The 21,979-nt window shown below is 42.5% G+C and overlaps 1 protein-coding gene across 1 annotated transcript in view; it reads left to right on the forward strand.

Moving 5' to 3' along the window:
• LOC144772133 (apoptosis-associated speck-like protein containing a CARD) overlaps positions 1 to 19,343 on the forward strand; it is a 75,814-nt gene extending 56,471 nt beyond the window's left edge. The window contains exon 5 of the mRNA XM_078656291.1: positions 18,897 to 19,343. Coding sequence (XP_078512417.1) covers positions 18,897 to 19,177 — 281 coding nt within the window. The 3' untranslated portion in view covers positions 19,178 to 19,343. The remainder of the gene's footprint in view (positions 1 to 18,896) is intronic.
• The last annotated feature ends 2,636 nt before the right edge of the window (positions 19,344 to 21,979 follow it).

Raw genomic sequence — 21,979 nt, forward strand, 5'->3', positions numbered from 1 at the left:
GATACTTGTTGTTCCCCCGATCTCTAGACCCGGAACATGGCCAGGGTTTCGGGATATCTTCCCTCATCAGTAGAGAAAGTCAATAGGGGTGGAAGAGAAGGCCGCCTCGTAACCATCACGGGCCTCGTTGCCCAGCACGCAGGTGCGTCGTCCAGAAGCTCGTCAGCTTGGGAGGCTCAAGGGAGCCCTTATGTAGAAAAAACAGCAATGGATCGCCCACCACTAGCCCCTCCTACGGGTCGCCCCTAAGCACTCTGGTATGTGAAGTGCCTGAAGTTCGAAGACTTACTGAAAGTTCGTAAGTGGTTCACCTATGTAGGTGCAAGTAGATACTTGTTGTTCCCCCGATCTCTAGACCCGGGACATGGCCCGGGTTTCGGGATATCTTTCCTCATCAGTAGAGAAAGTCAATAGGGGTGGAAGAGAAGGCCGCCTCGTAACCATCACGGGCCTCGTTGCCCAGCACGCAGGTGCGTCGTCCAGAAGCTCGTCAGCTTGGGAGGCTCAAGGGAGCCCTTATGTAGAAAAAAACAGCAATGGACCGCACACCGCTAGCCCCTCCTCCGGGTCGCCCCTAAACACTCTGGTATGTGAAGTGCCTGAAGTTCGAAGAATTACTGAAAGTTCGTAAGTGGTTCACCTATGTAGGTGCAAGTAGATACTTGTTGTTCCCCCGATCTCTAGACCCGGGACATGGCCTGGGTTTAAGGATATCTTCCCTCATCAGTAGAGAAAGTCAATAGCGGTGGAAGAGAAGGCCGCCTCGTAACCGTCACGGGCCTCGTTGCCCAGCACGCAGGTGCGTCGTCCAGAAGCTCGTCAGCTTGGGAGGCTCAAGGGAGCCCTTATGTAGAAAAAACAGCAATGGACCGCACACCGCTAGCCCCTCCTCCGGGTCGCCCCTAAGCACTCTGGTATGTGAAGTGCCTGAAGTTCGAAGAATTACTGAAAGTTCGTAAGTGGTTCACCTATGTAGGTGCAAGTAGATACTTGTTGTTCCCCCGATCTCTAGACCCGGGACATGGCCCGGGTTTCGGGATATATTCCCTCATCAGTAGAGAAAATCAATAGGGGTGGAAGAGAAGGCTGCCTCGTAACCGTCACGGGCCTCGTTGCCCAGCACACAGGTGCGTCGTCCAGAAGCTCGTCAGCTTGGGAGGCTCAAGGGAGCCCTTATGTAGAAAAAACAGCAATGGACCGCACACCGCTAGCCCCTCCTCCAGGTCGTCCCTAAGCACTCTGGTATGTGAAGTGCCTGAAGTTCGAAGAATTACTGAAAGTTCGTAAGTGGTTCACCTATGTAGGTGCAAGTAGATACTTGTTGTTCCCCCGATCTCTAGACACAGGACATGGCCCGGGTTTCGGGATATCTTCCCTCATCAGTAGAGAAAGTCAATAGAGGTGGAAGAGAAGGCCGCATCGTAACCGTCAGGGGCCTAGTTGCACAGCACGCAGGTGCATCTTCCAGAAGCACGTCAGCTTGGGAGGCTCAAGGGAGCCCTTATGTAGAAAAAACAGCAATGGACCGTACACCACTAGCCCCTCCTCCGGGTCGCCCCTAAGCACTCTGGTATGTGAAGTGCCTGAAGTTTGAAGAATTACTGAAAGTTCGTAAGTGGTTAAGTGGTTTTTTAAATGCTAATTCCTAACGTCTGTAAAACCTATGTTTTTTTTTGTGAATTTCAAAGGTTTTTTAAATGTTAATTTCATATTAATATTCATAAACCAATATTTTTTATCTAATCGTTTTGTAATATTTTGCAACTCTATTATCCTTTTTAAAATTTTAAAAATTATGTAATGTTTTATATCTTCCCCAAAAAATATGCATATCAACATTTTTCGGGGGGGGGGAGAAAACTACAGTCCCGTACCGATAGCCTACCAACCTCGATCAGCACACAAATCCTATCCACCACATTTAAATGATGCACATTTCGTATCCGACGGGTTTGTAACACCACGTCCTGTCTAACAATATGTACATATGAGGTCGTGCCAGCTGCTACTGTGGGATGCGACCGGTATGCACTACCAAGTGGCACGTTACATCATGTACGTATGTGGGGGCACCCACTGTGCGTTTCAAATGTGAGAAATGCACGCTGCCACGCCTGTGTTACGTCACAGACGTACGATATCTTGCCGCATACGCCATTCCCTTATTTTTTTTGTCTCAAAACTATATCTAAATTACTTTAAAATGTATATGAGAGCAAGCGATAATTACAAATATTGTAAACAGTTATATATTTCTAACTGTAATAAACTTATATTATAGAAAATATATTTTCTCAAAATCACATCGGGTGCGATCTCATTGCACACTAGCTGCGCGATTGCCATGTGACCATAAAAAAGCAACATTTCATTAGTTCATAACATTTCCCATCGCAACAGTTCAAAAACACCACCCATTGTAGTCAATATCTGTACTGCATTTCATGAAACACACCTCTTCTTCTTAGAGAGCTTTGTTCTAAACTTTTTGCAATATACACATATCTTGCACTGCACACAGCATGCAACCATCATTTTCATCAATATTCATGCTCTGTAAAGTAGCCTTCCACCTGTGATAGCCATACACCTAAAAGTTACATTACCAAAATTTTCTCCAATACCAGAGGTAACATGGTTGCGTACGCTGTCAACACCACAACGTAATATAGTACGGCCCAGAGACAGTATCATGTATAGATAATGAACATACGTACACAGATAACCAGCCCTCAGGGAATGGTTGCTGCTAGCATCAACTACAACAATAATCATTGCATCACACACAGAGATTCAATATTAAAAGAATCAATAATTTGTGCTGCAGCAAGGTGGGGACAGTAGATGTGAAATAATACAGAAATAATTATATCGTAAAAGAACCACAACTTGTACTATACTGACACACAATCAATAGATCTGAAATAATACACAAAAAGATTATATCATCAACAGTCCATCAGTTCTAGTGCACTCAGCCTTATCAAAAGCATTCAGCATGTGCACAGCCAGCAATAATGCGTGCTGTAGACAGTCCGTACTAGGAGCAATATCTGTTGCCATCAACACTACATCATCTGCAATAGCAAATCAATCAGAACTGTGAATATTGCTGTCTGCAGTGTTTGCCTCAAAGAGCGGTCAGCAACGACCCACAACTACAGAAGGGGATTTGAGCTGCCCAGTGTGTCGTAAGCGAAGCGAAGCAACAAAAAAGCGTGTGCGGAGCCTGCAATGATACATATGCAAGGCGCAGACAGTACACACTAGAGCAATGGCTCTTCCTACAGGACTTCCTCATCTACAATAGCAACTCAATCTCAATTGTGAACACTGCTGTCAGCAGTGTAGGCCAGAGTGAGCGATCAGCAAGGGCCCACAGCCACATGGCACTGACTTGAGCTCTACAGTTTGCAATACAAGAAGAAGAAAAACATGTGCTGAGCCTGCAATGATGCTTATGAGTGGTACACACAGAGTGCACTGGAGCAATGTCTTTTCCTACAAGACTACCTCATCTACAATATCAACTCGATCTCAATTGTGAACACTGCTATCTATACGCAAAGCAAAAATACCATGTGCAGAGCCTGCAATGATGCGTATGAGTGGTGCAGACAGTACGCACTGCAGCAATGTCTTTTCCTACAGGACTATCTTATCTACACTAGCAACTTGATCTCAATTATGAACATTGCTATCTGCAGTGTAGGCTGGAGAGAGCAGTCAGCTAGGCCCCGCAGCCACATGGCATTGACTTGAGCTCTACAGTTTCCAATACGCAAAGCAAAAAAAATGTGTGCAGAGCCTGCAATGATGCATTTGAGTGGTGTAGACAGTACGCACTGGAGCAATGTCTTTTCCTACAGGACTACCTCATCTACAATAACGACTCGATCTCAATTGTGAACAACTGCTGTCTGCAGTGTAGGCCACAGAGAGCAGTCAGCAAGGGCCCACAGCCACATGGCATTGACTTGAGCTCTACAGTTTGGAATACGCGAATCAAAACAAAACGTGTGCAAAGCCTGCAATGATGCGTATGAGTGGTGCAGACAGAGCACACTGGAGCAATGTTTCTCCTAAAGGACTGCATCATCTACAATACCGACTCAATTGCAAATGTGAATACTGAATTCTGCAGTACAGGCCAGAGAGAGCGTTCAGCAAGGGCCCACAGCCACATGGAATTGACTTGAGCTCTACAGTTTGCAATACACGAAGCAAACAAAATGTGTGCGGAGCCTGCAATGATGCGTATAAGTGGTGCAGACAGAGCAAACTACAGCAATCTCTTCATTACAGGACTGCATCATCCTCAATAGTGACTCAATCTGAATTGTGAACACTACTGTCTGCATTGTTAATTGAAGGCAGTACTTACAGACACAACCATCAATACTTTTTCTCACTCCCTCTTTGCAAAATACAACAACATAAATTACATAAAACTCTACAATAAATAAATCAAAACAATTTGAATTGGGATTTCATCTGTCCACAGTCTACACTATTCACTGTTCCTATCGGCATGCAAGATGAATTTGATCATTGTACTAAACCTATAACTCATCTAAAAAAACTTCTTCAACCAAGTATACTATATATATAGGCTATACCGGCTCGTAAAGGCCCTCTTCAGCATTAAAGGCCCAAGCCAAAGGCGAGGGCCTTTAACAAGGGAGAGGGACTTTAATAGCCACTATAGCCCAGCTACAAAGAGCTATAAGGCTATTTGAACGTTCTTCCACTAGTGTATAGAATGTTCTAACAAAAAATCAAAGCCTTAAGAGAGCACAAGGGGATTGCAATCCCTTCAGGCTCCCTGAAGCATTTGTTCACAGCCAGACCTGTGAACAAAAAAACTTTGCAATGTTGCAGCTCCAGGCTTATACAAGACATTATAGGAACGGAGATACTCCATTGTTTTCAATGGAGCCCCCAACATTCCAATGTTTTAATAAAACAATATTGTGTATGTTTCAAAAGACTTTCTAATTACTTAACTACTGGATTCTGTAATTAAACAATCACCACTCAATCTAAATTGTGAACCCTGCGAACCGCAGTCTAGAACATATGCAGTGGTCATGAACACCTCACAGCCACATACCGTTCAATTCAAAAGCACAGAATAGGTTGCACCTGATTACAGAGGGTACACAGAAATCATCACACGCTTTAACTTATGACATCCTCAATCATACAATCAAGACTCCATTTCACTGTTCGCAACTGCTGTACCACAGTATACTCCACCGACTTCTGTCAACCAAGCCCAATAATCATGTGCAGCAGTTAGCTATGGAAGCACAGAGTATGATGCACCTCCACACAAATGTCTGAGAAAAGCAAGCAGCCGGTAATATCAGACATCGTAGATTGTGGGATCAAGACATTGTTCCACTGTTGGGACCTAGAGTTAGTTGCAGCTGGTCGGACGGACTACCTTCACCTACACTCTCAGATGCAGTTCTAACATTATCCATTGTGGGATCAAGACACTGTTCCACTGTTGGGACCTACGGCTGGTTGCACCTGGTCGAAGGGAGTACCTCCATCGCCACTCTCAGATATAGTTCTAACATCATCCATTGTGGGATCAAGACACTGTTCCACTGTTGGAACCTAGAGTTGGTAGCAGCTGGTTGAAGGGAGTACCTCCATCTCCACTCTCAGATACAGTTCTAACATCGTCCATTGTGCGATCAAGACACCGTTCCACTGTTGGGACCTAGAGTTGCTTGCACCTCATCGGACAGGGTACACAGAAATCATCACAAACTTTAACTTCTGACATCCTCATTCATATAATTAAGAACCCCTTTCACTGTTTGGACCTGCTGTACCACGGTGTAGTCCAGTGACTGCAGTCAACCAAGTTCAATAATCATGAAGCACAGAGTCTGATGCACCTCAAACAGAGGGAGCTCTGTGAAAAGCAAGCACCAGGTAATATCGAACATCGTCCATTGTGGGATCAAGACACCGTTCCACCGTTGGGACCTAGAGTTTCTTACACCTTATTGAAGGGAGAACCTGCATCTCCACTCTCAGATACAGTTCTAACATCGTCCACTACAGTATCAAAAACACCATTCCACATTCCACGCAGCCACCTTCGCTCACGGCGACAGCCTTGTGGCGGTGTAAGCTGCGCAGACCTGGCAGACACGTTTGCCAATCTGGAAGAGAAGCACACCCAGAGAAACATGCCTCTTCTTCAAACCCCTACGCTAGACTTGCGTACGCTGAGCCAGCCCACTACCTTAAACATTTAGGGGGGCACGTACATGCTACCATTCCGTAATCTTCCTTACTGACTGTCCTATCATGGTTGCGTACACTTCACTTCACTTAATAGACCATCAGTGTATGTTGACATGTACACGTCTGTGCTCTGCATACTCAACTGTGTCCGGCACATCCCCTCAAGACTTTACATTATATACTTTTATAATCGATAATTACTTACCACCTTCGCACATACTTTGCTTCCATCTCTCCTTGCATTCTGCATTGTGAGGCAGAGGTGCGATGCCATGTTTAGTTTGTATACATGGCTAGCCAGGTTACACACAGTATGTAGTGTTGTTGTGTCTGCTAGGTGCACATGTTGTTTTTCATGTTGTATGTGATTATATAAGGTAGCGCGTTTATTCACAATCAGTGGTTTTTCCCATTTACATATCGCTGTCTTAAAGAGCATACAGAAGTTTTTCTCACAGGTGGAAAGTGCGACCACAATGACAGTCATTCATTATTATCCAAGAATGTCCAACTACACGGCGCTTCTAAACTTACAGCCCCCAACCTTGCGTCCTTACTTAAAAGCACGTAAACTCCCACAATCCGACTAACATTCCCACAGCTTTCTAACGGCAGTTATCTGCTTCTCAATAACATGCACTCTTACGGAATGTGAGCTGGCACTCCGCATGTCCTGACTGTTTTAAACACAGTAACTTCCTGTGGCAATGTCTATTCCCACCCACACAAAGTAACTCCCAAACTTCAACTTGGCCTTCAATTCTTAGTTTGAAAACAGATTTCAAGAAACAAACCAAACTAAAAGCTCTTTTGTTCAGAACAGTAGTCTCCTTCACTTCTGCAAAAGAAATTTATAGACTGCAGATACCACAAACTTCAAGTAAAATACACTCCCTTTCAAATACGAGCTACCCATTACACTTTATGAATTGTTACACAATTCACAACACATGTCACACTTAAGTTCTGGCAGAAGTGTGGAGAAGTGTGGCTCAATGATTAGAGCGGCAGACCCTGATGCAGAGGTCTAGCCCCGGACCAGGGTTCAATTCCCCGCCTCGGCGGGTCTTGGGCTCAAAAAATTCCATGGACCTGATAATTCTTGCCTCGGTGCCTATTCCAATCATGGAGTCCCACTCTGCAACTCTGGGCAATAGCTTGCTTAATCTCCACCATGGCCCCCACAACGCTACGGATGCCTGGCCTCCACCTTGGGGGTGCCCAGGAGTGGACGCCTCACAGGGAAGCCAGGATGGGTTCCACAGCGGTATTCGTACAAGTTCCTTGAGACCCTTGTGGGTGAGTAGTGCGCTATACAAGTATCAATTTACATTTACATTTGCACACATTTTTAACACAGTCTCCTACAACCTTCTAACTTGCTTTCAAACTGTTCTTCTTTTAATACCAGACTACATTATTTCGATCATCTCCGGAATAAGAGGAATAGTGCCCATAATTCTCGCTCTCTTTGTGGCCATCCTACTACTAATTCTATTCTAGAAATGGCTACGCTCTCTGTGGTAACAACTATGTCCGACAGAAAATGCCTCTACGCCAAGCTACATCAATACTGTAAAAAACAGAAAAACTTTTCGGCTACCTGCCTCTATCTATTATCGGAGCTAGCTAGAACATAACATTTATCTACACTTATGCAATATGCGTACAACCATTGTTTGATTGCAAAACTTGCCCAATTGACTGCCGAATGTATGTGTGTATGCCTTGCCAACATCCCAACAATCGCTCCTGATATCCAGCAGGTAATGCATTATCTTGAAAACCATGATCTTGAATATTCTGGCAGTGGAGCAATGTCGAATGCAATGCAAAAAGAAATTGCAGCAGAATGGGATTTCTGCGCAGCCGCGAAAGATTTCCTGCAACGTACAACCTTTCACAACATCGCAGATTGCCTGCCAATTCAAATTGCCGATCCAACTTTCGAGGAACATTACTGTCCCTTTGAGGATATGAATTGGATCGCTTCACTTTTTCAGACGATGGTAACAATAGCCTCTTGGAACATTATGCATCTCAAGCGGCTGAAGAACTTCTGGACTGGAATCTCCAAGACTTATAAAAAACTCATGTTATTCTTGAATGGACATTTTTCCATCTTTTTTTACTTTTTCCTTTACATTTTTAATAATACACTTCAATCCTACTACTTTCATATAACAACTTTCTAATTATACTCAATTACTCAGACATTTGAACTCTATCTTCATTATTGCCCCTTACATCTCCACTTTAACCAGGGATCGGTGATGTATTGCCTATGCAAATATGCTATTTACTTCCTAAATTAACCTAAACCCGACACCCATTTTGAAACCATGTCTATTCTTTGTGCACACGCCTCTCTGCCTCCCTGTTATTCACAAAGCCCTTTCACACAAATTTACTCTAAGTCAACTTCTGCTCAGAACCTCACAATAAAAATGAAAAAATACGACTTTGTTTAGGAACTGGTTGGCACAGTGTAGTAATCGTAAACTACCTCTATTTTCATTATACAATTTATTCATCCATGTCTACTAGCTATTGAATAGGTTACATAGAGTTGTAACATATAATGTGCAATTCACTGATGCAGGAGCTTCGATTTGACTACAGCAGAAGAGGTTGGAGTTTGTCTCAGCTTGATGCCTTAGAAATCCCAGCGAGGCAAGGCAGCAGGCTGTGGCTAAAGAGGTATTTAAGAGGCAGGATAGTCGTCTGCTGAGAACCTGGTGAAAATGATGATTTAGGTGGGAAAAGCTCAGAGCAGGAAAAGTTAGATATTTATTCCAATGGAAATCATCATCGCTCGAATGCTTTCAGTGGCTTCACCCAGTAAAAATTTCCTTGCTCTGATTTAATCATGTTTTGGAACTTGGTAATCTTAAGGCTGCAGGCTGTGGGAAAACAGGGCACCACAATGCTGGATACTGTCATTGGGAGCACCGAATTAAAAGGATTTGCTGCTGCTGACATGTTTTGAGCTAGAGGTGTGGGAATCTTTGGCCCAGCGACAAGGGACGTTCATCGGATTGAACCCCCAGGTTGAACTGGTCCTCTGGCGGTTCTCAGAGCCAAAAAGTTTATAAGTCCGAGGTTTTAGGATAGGGTATGAGGAGTACACTTTGACACCAGCCACTGATACAGGACCTTAGGTACGGCACTTGCCTTGCAGACTTACTCCAATAGGCCAGTAGCAGGGACCAGAGCAGGTCCAGTTGCAACTTGAAAACAAACCTTTGGAGTCAGATTCAGATACATCATGTTTAGTTTGGTGATTCACCCATAGCACATAGAGTGAAGCATCATAATTTTGTCCTGAATCCCTGATAAAATGAACCTAAGAATTCATCATATTTACAGTAAAAGGAAAATATTTAGAACAGTTAAATTGACAGTTATCTTAGCAGTAAGAAAACTGTCAAATTCAGAATAATAAATAATATTGCAATTCAATAGCTTTGGTTGAAAGATCCTAATGTCAAATTTAGAAGGCGATTAAGTGTTTCTTAAACTCCGTTCACCTTTGAAGTAGCTTCTTGGTCTTGGTTATAAGGAGGGCAAGTCAATTCGTTCCTGTAGACCCTCACAGGTGATTTGCCACTCTTTATGAATCTTGATTTATTGAGAGGATAGCTTAATCTGGCTGTGATGAGAGGGGCTCCTTTGATGTTAATCAAATTCCTGGGCCCAGTCTTCAGGACATCCTGCAAGGAAGTCAACAACACCTTACACCCACAGTCCTTCATCCCTGCCCTCGAAGAAGTTCACACCTATTCACAGGGGGGCAATAACTTGCCAGTTGTCAGGTTTAATACATACATACAAGTATATAGAGGATTTGGGCAGGGAAAATGTTTATTTCTAAAACTACCTTTAGAGATTACATTTAACCAATAAACCATATTTATTGTTTTGGTTTGTTTTATTTGAAAGTTTCATGTAGCGCAAACGTGACCCAGGTGGGTATCAGAGCACTTTACAATTTAAATCGAGCCGTTGATTTATAGTTCTATCTTCTTCTAAACCGAAATTAAAATGAATAAATGTAATGATATAACCCAGGATTTTTCTATGGAGCAGCCAATATTGCTACAGTGAAAACAGCTTTTGGGCTCTTTGACTATAAGGCCACTTATCACAGTGAATGTGTACATATCCTGCTTTTAAAAACCTTGCACCCTGCTCTATAAACAATAAGGCCTTAATTGTGGTGACTTATTAATATTGAAAATTATAGTTTAGGCCTGTCAAAAGGGGTTTGTAGTGTCCCTCCAGTGGGTGTCACAATGGATGCTGCAGTTAAATAGGCCAATATGGTGTTTTCCAATTACCTCATGTTTAAAGGGAGAGCACAGGCACTTTACCACTGGTCAACAGGGTGAAAGTTCACATAGTTCTAGTGCTGGCAAAAATAGACAAGGCAAACATCTGGGAGAATAGCATGTTGAAGATGGTCCTTTTGAACAGGGATGCTTTGAGCCCATTTAAAGTGTCTTACAAGGCTTCAATATTTGACATACCCCTTCAAGGAGCTTGAGCAGAGAAATTGTGGAGTGTGGGTATTCCATGGCATTTAGGAAACTGTTTAAGCACATATTTCAAATTCTTAGCTAACAAAAGAGTCAATGAGGTCTCTGGATTAAAGAAATCTTGTTGAGGGCTCGTCACAAGAATATTAAAGTCTGCCTTCTTTTAGTGCGAGAAATGAATTTTCATGATTGCACTTTTAACACCTGAGATTCAGAGATGTTAAGAATGGTAGCATAGCTGCCTCCGACTTTTCTATGCCCCAATATGACTGCTGATATGAGAATGAGTCTTTGCTAAAGACACTCTGATTTTGCCCATTTTTTAATCCCTCTAGTAGTTAGTTCGCTCCTGGAAGCAAAGATACTTAGATCCTGTAAAGAAGCAGCTGTCCTTTGTGTAAGCGGTGATGTTCTCCGGCTCTTGGGCTCTTATCACATTCAGTGATGTTGTAGAGGAGAGTGACTTGCAAAACCTTTTAATGAGGTGTATGATGAGGGCCTGGGCTCGTCTAGGAATATGCCTGATAATTGTTTAGTAAGAATTTTAAATGGATGCAATTAACATATTCAAATAACAATTTACTGCTTGCTTAAAATTAATGTGCAGATTCAGGGTCTAGACCGAGGATAGGCAGCTAAATAAGGGCTCTGTGTTTATTGTGCTTCATATTGATCCACTTATTCACCTAGGTCTCCTGAAGGCAGATAACAAAGCAGTCAAAATCTGAGCTGTGACATATGAGCTGAGGATAGCAGTTGGTCTTTGTCCTGAGTAAGGGTGGATGGGTTGAAGAGCAAGGGTCAGAGCAGAGAGAAGTGTGGAAGAGAAATGTTGTGAGTCACTGCGGAAAATCAATTTCACCTGATCCTTTGTTTTACTTCATATCCACCAAAAGTAGTGTCGGAATTCCAAAGAGAATCAATAATCAGTGACCTATTCCAATATGGTGTTGGGTGTTAGAGGTTTAGTGTTGAAAAATGTAAATTACATAACAGATATTGTGCACTGAAGAGTTCTGCACTGGCTTTAAGTGCACGGTCTCCGGGAGAGCCCCTGTCCACTAACATTATAACATGATAATGCTCTGGTATATGGTGCATGAACACAACCAGCTGCACTGTTGAGCTTGATGTTAACAACTGAGTACTGAGGTTAGCAAATCCTCAATATCCATCAATTCCTCCACCACACCCATATAACTATCAGCAACCATCAAGCCCAAGCCATCTCTCTATAAGAATACTAATAATCCATCATCACCCTCCCCAGCCATCTTAATCTTTCTATCCTCTCACCAATCTTACATCCATCCATCCAATACCACTCATCCTTAAACATCCTTCCATCAATTCTTCTCTCCATCAGAGCCTCCCATCCATCCATCCATCCATCCATCCTTCTATACATCCATTCACCCTTCCATCCATCCATCCATCTATCCATCTATCCACCCATCCATCATCACACCCACCAGCCCTCGACATCATTATCCATCATTCTGATTCACTCTATCTACACCAACAGAAAACAGGCAAGAAATAGACCTTAACACCCTGTGGTGAGAAAAGAGAAGCAGGGTACAATATTCTGCCAACCCCGGTGTCCCACGGATCCGACGCCTGCCCGTCTGTAAGTAGTGGTAGTATTCACTGAATAACTAGGAGCATTGCACAGGAAGAACAACGGTTGGATATTGTCCTACATTTGAAAAAACTCTCAAACTTGGGATTTTTATTTATGTACTAAGTCACACCATAAACTAGTGGATGGGGACACAATCAAGCCTCAGGAACTGCCCATTCCAAGATGAGAATATGTCCTTTGAATGCTATCAAGGATTCCCAATCCAAGATGGATTTGGGTCTTTTTCCTGTGAAGTCTGTATTTGAACTGTATATACAGGAGTCATTAATGCAAGTGATGAGTGAAGGGTGCATCACAATGCTCTCGTTCTCTTAGCTATCAACATGTTCATCAATGTTTTGTAAGTATCTTTCCCTTTGAGTTTTCTTCTGGGTCCCTTGGTTGGCTCTTTCCTCTTCCCAGATGATAAGGACCGCTTGGTGCCCAGCGTACCTACTTCTGCATTACTCTTCATCCACAATCAAGAACTAGAAGATTGACAAGGAGGTTTTTTTACCTCTGTGATTTCCTCCTACTTGGGACCTTCTCAAGTAGACACTTGATGCCTTTTAAATGTATTATAAAGTACAGGGCGGCCCTGTGGCTATTTGGAGGACTCACCCACTCCCAGGGCAATCAATATGAAAACTTAACAGACTTTTTGTGCCCATGAAAGATTGCAAAACCAATGACTCTGTAGGTTTGCTCATGCTATGGATCATTATCAGGACTCATTATCCTCACATCTTTAACAGGTTTCTTTCAAAGCTGATGTGACTTATAGCATCATCTCTTAACCTCGATAAACACAACACAGATTCTGGTCTCTGTTCCTCCTTCTTGAGAAAGTCTCAAGCAGAATTTCCACCTTTTCTTTCCTGAACTCTCCATACCCCCACAGAATGTGCCTTCTGCCCTACTCCAGTAACTACATCACACCTCACATACCCACTCCAAGAGGAATAACACTCATCCTGACATATGTCTACTTAAGGTTTTACAAAGGTCCCCTCAAAAACATTTGAACTTGCTAGCCCTGACATCCTTGGTTATTGGTTGTGGTAGTGCAACACTATTTGAGCAACAACCACAATTCTTGTATGGCCACATCATCAAATGTGTGGAGCATAACTTCAGATCCGCAAATGCACTTCAAACTTTCATTGCTTACAAAAATGTCCGAACCCTTTTTTAGATGTATTCTTACAGATAGAAACCTGGCTGAAAAATCACTGCCAACCCATCATTGAATCTTACTAGCACTGTCTGGACTTTCTATTATGCTCTCTGATTGTGACTTTGCTCAGGAGGAGGGGCTGAAATATACAAAAAAGTGATAACTCAAAAGCCACTGTAAAATACTCAGGCCACATTCCAGTTCATCGTTATTTGGACACCATGCCATATCAGTTAGGAACCAGTCATATGCTAAATAGTCTTGGTCCCGCTTCAATAGGAGAAGTCCAGCATGAACTGCCAGGCCATGTCCTCTCTGTACTGGAAAACATGCGAACCAAGATGATTTAGCCCTATTAGTGCTCATCAGTCAAGTATATCTTGGCTTCAGTGGCAGAAAGTGTACGGGATCATCATCCAAATGTAGCTTAGTTCCAGTGGAACAATGTGCAAGGGACTCTGGTATGAGTATGCCCGTCAGCTTAGGGCTTCGCAGTGAAGTCTAGAAAAAAGTGATGGATGGAATGTTTGAATTAATCTCAGACACTGAGAGTTACTCGGGCCACATCCCAGTACATTATTATTTTGTACATCATGTCACCTCAGTTTGGACCAAGCTATATGCAAATCAGTCTTCCCCCTGCACCAATTTCAACTGTTTAGCCCCAACTGCCAAGCCAGGACCTCTCTGAACCGGAACACAAGTAACCCAGGACCAGTTCTGCCTTTATACGGGCTCATTATCCAGGTCTAGCTTAGTTCCAATTGGAAGAGTGTGCATAGGACCCCGGTGTGGGCATACCCACCCCACTTAGGGGCTTGCACTGAAGTAGTAATAAAAGTTATGGATGGAATGTTTGAATTAACCTCGGTCATTGAATATTACTCGGGCCGTATCACAGTCCATCGAGGTGGTGCTTCTATAATTCACCACAACTCTCTTCCTTGAAGCACCATCATGCAACACATGCAAAATCCTAAAACTAACTTTATGAATTGCCCTTTCAAAGATGGTTGTCAGATTTGAGGCTTCCCTCAGGGATTCCCAATCCGGAATTAAGTTTAGTCTTCCCTAGAATGTCAGTTGCTGTTTGAATCATATATAAAGGAGGCATTACCAAGTGAAGTGTTGTTGCTATTCATACCCCTCCGAGTAAAATAATCTCACACTTCTGTAAGAATCTTCTCCCCTCTCACGGGGCCCGATTCACAGAACTAACTTAAGACAAAATCATAAACGTACTACTTTTGGAATTCACAGAAGACATTTAGTAGTAGCAAAGTTAGGATTTTGTCCTAAGTTTGACTTAAGACAGACTTAAGACAAACTTAAGACAAAATCCTACCTTAAGTCTGTCTTAGGTCTGTCTTAAGTTTGTCTTGTTTGTCTTAAGTCAAACTTAAGACAAAATCCTAACTTTACTACTACTAAATGCCTTCTGTGAATACCAAAAGTAGTAAGTTTAGGATTTTGTCATAAGTTAGTTCTGTGAATCTGGCCCATTGAGTTGAGGTCACACACTGCAGACAACATTTTGACATCCCTCACAGACTAGCAGTCTCACATCACAATAGAGCTCTCAAGCCTCCAGAGTACCAGTCACACACTACTGGATGCACTCTTACTCCCCTCAAAGGCTAGAAACAATGAAGCACCGAAGGCACTCCTACACTCATCAGAGTAGCAGTCACACACTGTTGGAGGCACTCTTACACAGACAGCACTCCCACATCCATCAGCGTAGCAGTCACACTCTACTGGAGGTACTCGTTTCTTACACCCTCACAGGCTAGAAACTACCAGCACTCTCATAACCATACCAGACTAGCCGTCACACACACTCCCCAAACAATGATATTAAAGTGAACCCTCACACAATGTAATTTATTCAACTGTTTCAATTCGCTGCTTCACCACAAGCATATAGCTTTTAATCAACTGTGTTACACTTACATATTCAGAACATTTTTGGAACACAATAATTCCACATCAGCACACAAATATACTTTTAATAAGGCAAACTTATCCACACTGACATAAATGTCTGTGATTCAAGACATGTGTCGGTGTTTGCATAAAAGTGGAACATATTAGAAAACAGAGTGAGAGGGAGATAGTGGAGAAATAGGGACAAAAGAGAACTGGAGATAAATGGAAAAAGAGAGTGAAAGACAGAGAGAGAAAGAAGGTGAGCAATAGAAAGCGATAGAGAGGGAGAAAAAGGAAGATGAACTGAGATAGAAGAAGGAGAGGATGAAGATGCAGAAGAAGATTGAGAAGAGGTGGTGGTGATGGAGAATGAAAGATGCAGATAAAAATGGGTAAAGGAACTAGAGATCACATTTGAGATGGCATATTTTATATATTGGGGAAATGTGGAACCTTTTTGGGAGAAACAGCAGGAGAGAAAAGAAAGATAGCATCAAATTAAGGGATTGAGATATTTGGAGTGAAACATTGAGAGTGAAGTGGAAATAAAGACCGAAAGCCCAAGAGATAGATAGAAAGGGGACTCATGGAATGAGATGAAGAGAGAGGATAGAGAAAGATAGAGAAAGAGATAGAGGGAGAGAAAAACTAAACTGAGGGAAACAAAGGCGAAAGGAATGGACAAAAGGTGTAGATGAAGAATTAATGAATAGCTTTCCAAAAGCAGATACAAGATGTATGAAGTAGGCACAGGGTGCCAATAAAGAGGTCATACCTGAAATAAAGGGGGCTTCCATTGCCACTGTAGCATCTTCCCCAGCCCTGGAGCATACAAATGAAATATGCCACATAATAACTGCAGCAAGCATTACTTTATTCCTCAGCATACACTCACACACTGTGCATTACATCATACTCAACATGGACCACACCCTAACACCTCCTCTCATATGGTGTATTTCCTGTTCAGAGTTTGCCGAAGAACCACAAGGGTCCTAGTGTGTATAACATCAATATGCTACATCTCCACCTTTGTTAAATAAAAAAGTGGTGAATATCGCAAAAATCACATCAATAAAAATTTTCAGCAACGCACTTCCACTTGTTAGCCAGACCGGGTGCTCTAGGTCCACCCTGATCGATTAGCGGTGACATAGGTTCAGGTGTTTAAGCCAGACTTGCTGGAGGGACTGCTTCACATATTGTTTCAGGTCTCGACAAGTGTTGTGGCAGGTGCTTAAAACATGATGTATTCCGAGTGAACGATTGTCCAGGACGATGTGCTGTTACAATATGCCTCTTGTACTCCACGAGCTGTAGAGAATCAGCTTAAAAAAGGGTGTCCAATTACCATCTTTGCTTCTGCTTAACTAATGCCCAGTCTCCTTTTTCAAAGACTTTCTCAGTGAGAGCAGCCTTTTTTTTGGGGGGAGCACATATCCCATACTCGTCCCCAGCTCAGGAGCATACAAAGGAAATACACCACATGGGAGCTGCGTCAAGCACTACTTTATTCCTCAGCATACACTCACACACTGCGCTGTTACATCATACTTAACATAGACCGGACCCTAACACTTTCTCGCATGTGACATAATCACTGTTGACAGACCGACCCAGAAACACAAGTGTCCTATAGAGTATAACCTCAATGTACTATATCCACCACAACTGATTCTAGGCTGGAGCACATATAGGCTGAGAAACAGTACAAAGTATTTTATAGCACCTTCAAAAGCACAACTTCTGATGATGCATCTCAAGAGGAGAAGCAGATATTGAGAGTCTCCATATTCCCTCAGCTTGTCCCTGGCATCCTGCACTCCACCAGAAACCCAGCTCCACCTTTCATTGAGTGCTTCCTATTCATCCTCCAGCCCAATGATACATTTGCACACTCAACACCAGCCTTCTTCGCAGTGCCACTTTGTTATGGATAACACACAATAGCCACCATAGGTGTGGCTTCATCACAAACAACGTTGTCTTCTCTATCACAAAGAACAGTTACAGGGAAGACAGCAGCAGTACAAGTTTACCTAACACAAAGAACAGTTACAGGATAGGCAGCAGCAGTGCAAGCTTCTCTATCACAGAGACCAGTTACAGGACATGTGTGAGGAGTTGGAGATTCTTTACCATTAAACTGTTTCAGGACAGTCCTCAGCAGTTCAAGCTTCTCTAACACAAAGACCAGTTACAGAACAGACTGCAGCAGCGCACGCTTCTTTATCAGAATGAAAATTCACAGAATAGTTATCAGGAACATTTGTTCCTCGGACTCAGAGAACAAGTCAATCTGTCAGCAGAACAAGATTCCTCGGGCAGATGTGCTAAGTCTTGGATCGCCCTTTCCTCATGGAAGGTGATGCAAGGCAATACAAGGACTGAAGTCAGATTTACTAAGTCACACAAAGTCACCTTTCTTGGTTCTGCATGGCTTAGTAAATCCAAAGAAACACAAGGTAAAGCCTATCACTGGGTGGCATTACTCTGCCCTGGGAAGGTGTTCCAAGGGTAGAATGTGGGTGTTCCCTCACATCCAACCATGGAGTCTGACACATTTGCAGATTTACAAAGACTTGTAAACCCAGGGATGTGTCAAAATGTAACGCCTTTCTAACAAAGGTGAAAGGAGGAGAAATATTTTGATCTCTCCTCATTAATTCCTCTTTGTATGCTTGATTCATTCTGCAGCACATGTAGAAAGAGGAAAATGCTTTTAAGGATTCATTTTGATCATAGAAGTGTCCCTTCCTCCAACAAAACAATCCTTCCTGTATCGCAGGCACCCTTGAACCATAACACATGGTAGTGCCAGTGTAGGGAGGGATCAGGAATGCATCATACCTTAGTAGACCTGGCCCATTCATACTCACTCCCTATGATGCAGCGCAGCAAGTTGTCTTCATGCGTTACATGACAATTTGATAACTCTGTCCTCCAGTTTTTTAAAAATAAGCTTCCCTTGCCCTGATGCTTCCTCTTTACATTTTAAATTAAATGTTGCTTACACATAAACTTGTACACAGGCTTGTCCTATGTAATACATAACATTACAATGTGGATATGAAAATGAAATATACATTTGCTTATTTTTTATTCAGTTCATGTAACTTTCCCGTATGATGCTTTGCAGATAACTATAAATACATACTGCATGATGTGCTTCATTCATTTTTGTTGCATCCTCACTTCTAACGCCATATTGTGTGAGCCTCCATTGACGTATTAAAAGTCAGAGTTTCTGGTATTGTCAGTGCTTGTTAGAAATATTTCATTAGTCTTTGTCCGAAGAACATCAGTGGACATAATTTAATTGAAAAGAGTTTTCTTTTTGTTTCTTTTCCTCTACTAGAAACTTTCATCAAGAGACACAGACTGAATCTCATTGAAAGAATGGGGAATATTAAATCTATAATGGAGATTCTGCGGTATAAAGACATACTCCAGGAAGAAGAGATCGAAGAAGTTCTTGCAGACAAGACCAGCAGCTCACAGAATTTAAGGCTGATTCTGATGGTGGTGCTAAAAGGACCTGAGTCAATGGATGAGTTCCTGCTCGCCCTTCAAAAGAAAAACCCAGCCTTGTACAATGATCTCGAGCCATCGCACTGTATGGAAGCCAGGAAAGAGTGATCCTTTTTTTGTCCAAAGGCAAAGCGTATCATGAACAAACACCCTTCGTTGTGTATCATTATACAGTAACTTGGTACAATCTCACTGAGAAGAAACTAGGAAAGATGATCTTTTCTTATCCAGTGACCAAGAGCAATCACACTGGGAAGATATAAGAAAAAATAGACTCTCTCTGACTAAGGATATCTTTATTTGTTTTTAATGCATATTTTGATATAAAATCATTAAAAACTGTCAAGAATGTTTGAGCTGTGTTTAGTGTGATTTTGTAATTCTATTAGATGGTAGTTATTGCAAATATTGTAGTGCTTTTTGTGGTCGCATTGGATGAGCAATGATTGCATTGTAGGTTCAGACACAGAGGGTATACCCTGGGCCTCAGTAAGAGACATTGAAAGGTGGTTCGCCTTGTAGGAAGTTTATTTTTGTGCTGTTTTTGTGCTTTTAGCATTCCCCTTGGAGAGCCCAACAATCCAGCAAGGTCAATGTGGAACCTTCCTTTTGAATGGATTGAGAGCTCACAGCAGGGCTCTGAGATTGAGGGGACACCCAAAGCACACCCTACTTTAGTCAATTGGTTACTGCCCTCTCTAACTGAGCTTTGTGGGACTGGTAGTGGTAGCAGCATGAATCAGGGACAGGCCTTTTTACTTTTCCCCCTCTGTAGATTTCCACTGGTCTCTCCTTGGTAAAAAGTTCTTCTAACTTCTGCTATCTGGATATCTGATCGCCATGACCACAGGCCTAGTCTGGTAAAGGTAAACGTAAATGTTCCATGGCTCCGATTTACAAAAAAGACATGCAACTCAGTGCAGCCCCCAAAAATGCCTTGCTGCGTTGCACTGCAGTGAGGGAGCAGGAAAGCACAAAATCTCCAATGATATGGACTATCCTCCTCTTTCCCTCGTGCTGGCACTCAGTTTGGCTTCCAAGCCCTATGCACACATATTTGCATCATAGTGCAAAGTTGTTTGTGTGAGTCTAGCATACATCTTGTACTGGAAGGGTACAAAATACTGTACCTAGACAAACTTAAAACATTTTCCCAGGTTGTGGGGCGTATTTACGAGCAGAGTTCTTCTGCTGAAGCACCACGCAAAGTGGTGCAAGAGTGAGGCATGTCCAGTATGAGATTCATGAGGCTACTTGAGTCCCCTTTGCCTGGCCCTGAGCGGCTTCATAAATTTCAAGTAAAGCAACGCAGCACAAATCCCTGCGTCGCCTTACTCTGCGCAAGGGAGGTGTTCCCATCCAACTCCCATGGTTTTGATGCATTCCCAGATTTACTAGGACTGGTAAACTTGTGAATGTACCAAAAAGGTACACCTTCCCTGGAAAGGCAGAACGGTTACTTCTTCTTCCTATGGATGCTGCATTTTTTGAACACATCAATATGTGTCATAAATGAGGCCCCGTGTTTTTATCTCCTATTATAAGCACACATATATTCCATGCATACAATGCACATTCCATAGTATAAAGAGACACAATAATACAATACCACTTCTTTAATCATTTAATTTAAATGGTGTTTTGATTTAGAGGTTACAAATACATAGCACTATGTTTCTATCATCACCAAAAAGAGACAAATACAAAGACTTTAAAATCTAGACGCCAAGCATAGAAGTAACATATTACAGTAATGAAAAAACACAACAATATTAGGTCCAGATTAAACTAAAACAATATAAAAAATGTGAGATTAAATATACACCTATTGTGAACATTATAGTCTTTTTTAAGTACATTAACAAAATCAATGGGAGCTTTCACTAAGACATCTAGGGCCAAATGTAGGTAGCCAAATACCGGTCGGATACCGGCCGATTTCGGCCGTTACCGACCGGTATTTGGCTTTTGACATGTACGGGGCAGGAAGCAGGCCATTTCGTTAATTTTACCAATTCGGTAAATATACCGGTCGGTAAATTTACCGACCGGTATTTTTACAGAATCGGTAAAATTGAGATGTAGGTGGGACTCTTCTGAGTCCCACAAGTCCTACAAATTAGGTATTTTACCATCAAATTCAATTTGATGGTAAAATACCGATTCAGGTGTGCATGCACATGTGTGCATGCACACCTGTGCCATATGACAGGCAGACCTGCCATTAGGGCAGGTCTGCCTGCCACATGGCCCCCGAACCTTTTTTGGGGGTGCTAGAGGGTGTCAAAGTGACACCCCCTGCACCCTTGTCAAAATCGGTATTTACCGATTCGGTAAATACCGACCGGTAATGCCCATTCATTCCTATGGGCTTCAAAGCCCATAGGAATGAATGGGCATTACTGGTCGGTATTTACCGAATCGGTAAATACCGATTTTTACCGATTCGGTAAAAGGAACATCTGGATGTTCCTACATCTCCCCCCTTCTTATTTACTGATTCTTATTTACCGAATCGGTAAAATTCGGTAAATAAGAATCGGTAAATTATTCCTACCTACATCTGGCCCTTAATTTTTCCTTAGGTGTTTAAAATAACTTATGTTCAGACATACTCATTGTCTCTACATACAGGGCTGGATTGGGGAAACAAGCCAGACCTAGACATTCTGATGGTCTGGCCCCTGGGGGTGGAGAGGTGTTAGTGAGAAGCTGTGCTGCAGCTGCATTAGCACTGCTGCCACTCTGGTTACAGAGGGCTGATTGATATGTCGACCGCCCCAGTGTCAAAACCAACTGCACAGCTCGAAAGCTTGTTTGCATGTCTGTCAGAGCGCATGCTGGATCTATTTTGGATTCCATGTGTGTTTACGGCAACCTAAAATAGTAGAAGCGGTCAAGGTCATTGGT

This window comes from Lissotriton helveticus, chromosome 8 (genome assembly GCF_964261635.1).
Source record: "Lissotriton helveticus chromosome 8, aLisHel1.1, whole genome shotgun sequence".
NCBI classification, from domain to species: Eukaryota; Metazoa; Chordata; class Amphibia; order Caudata; family Salamandridae; genus Lissotriton; species Lissotriton helveticus.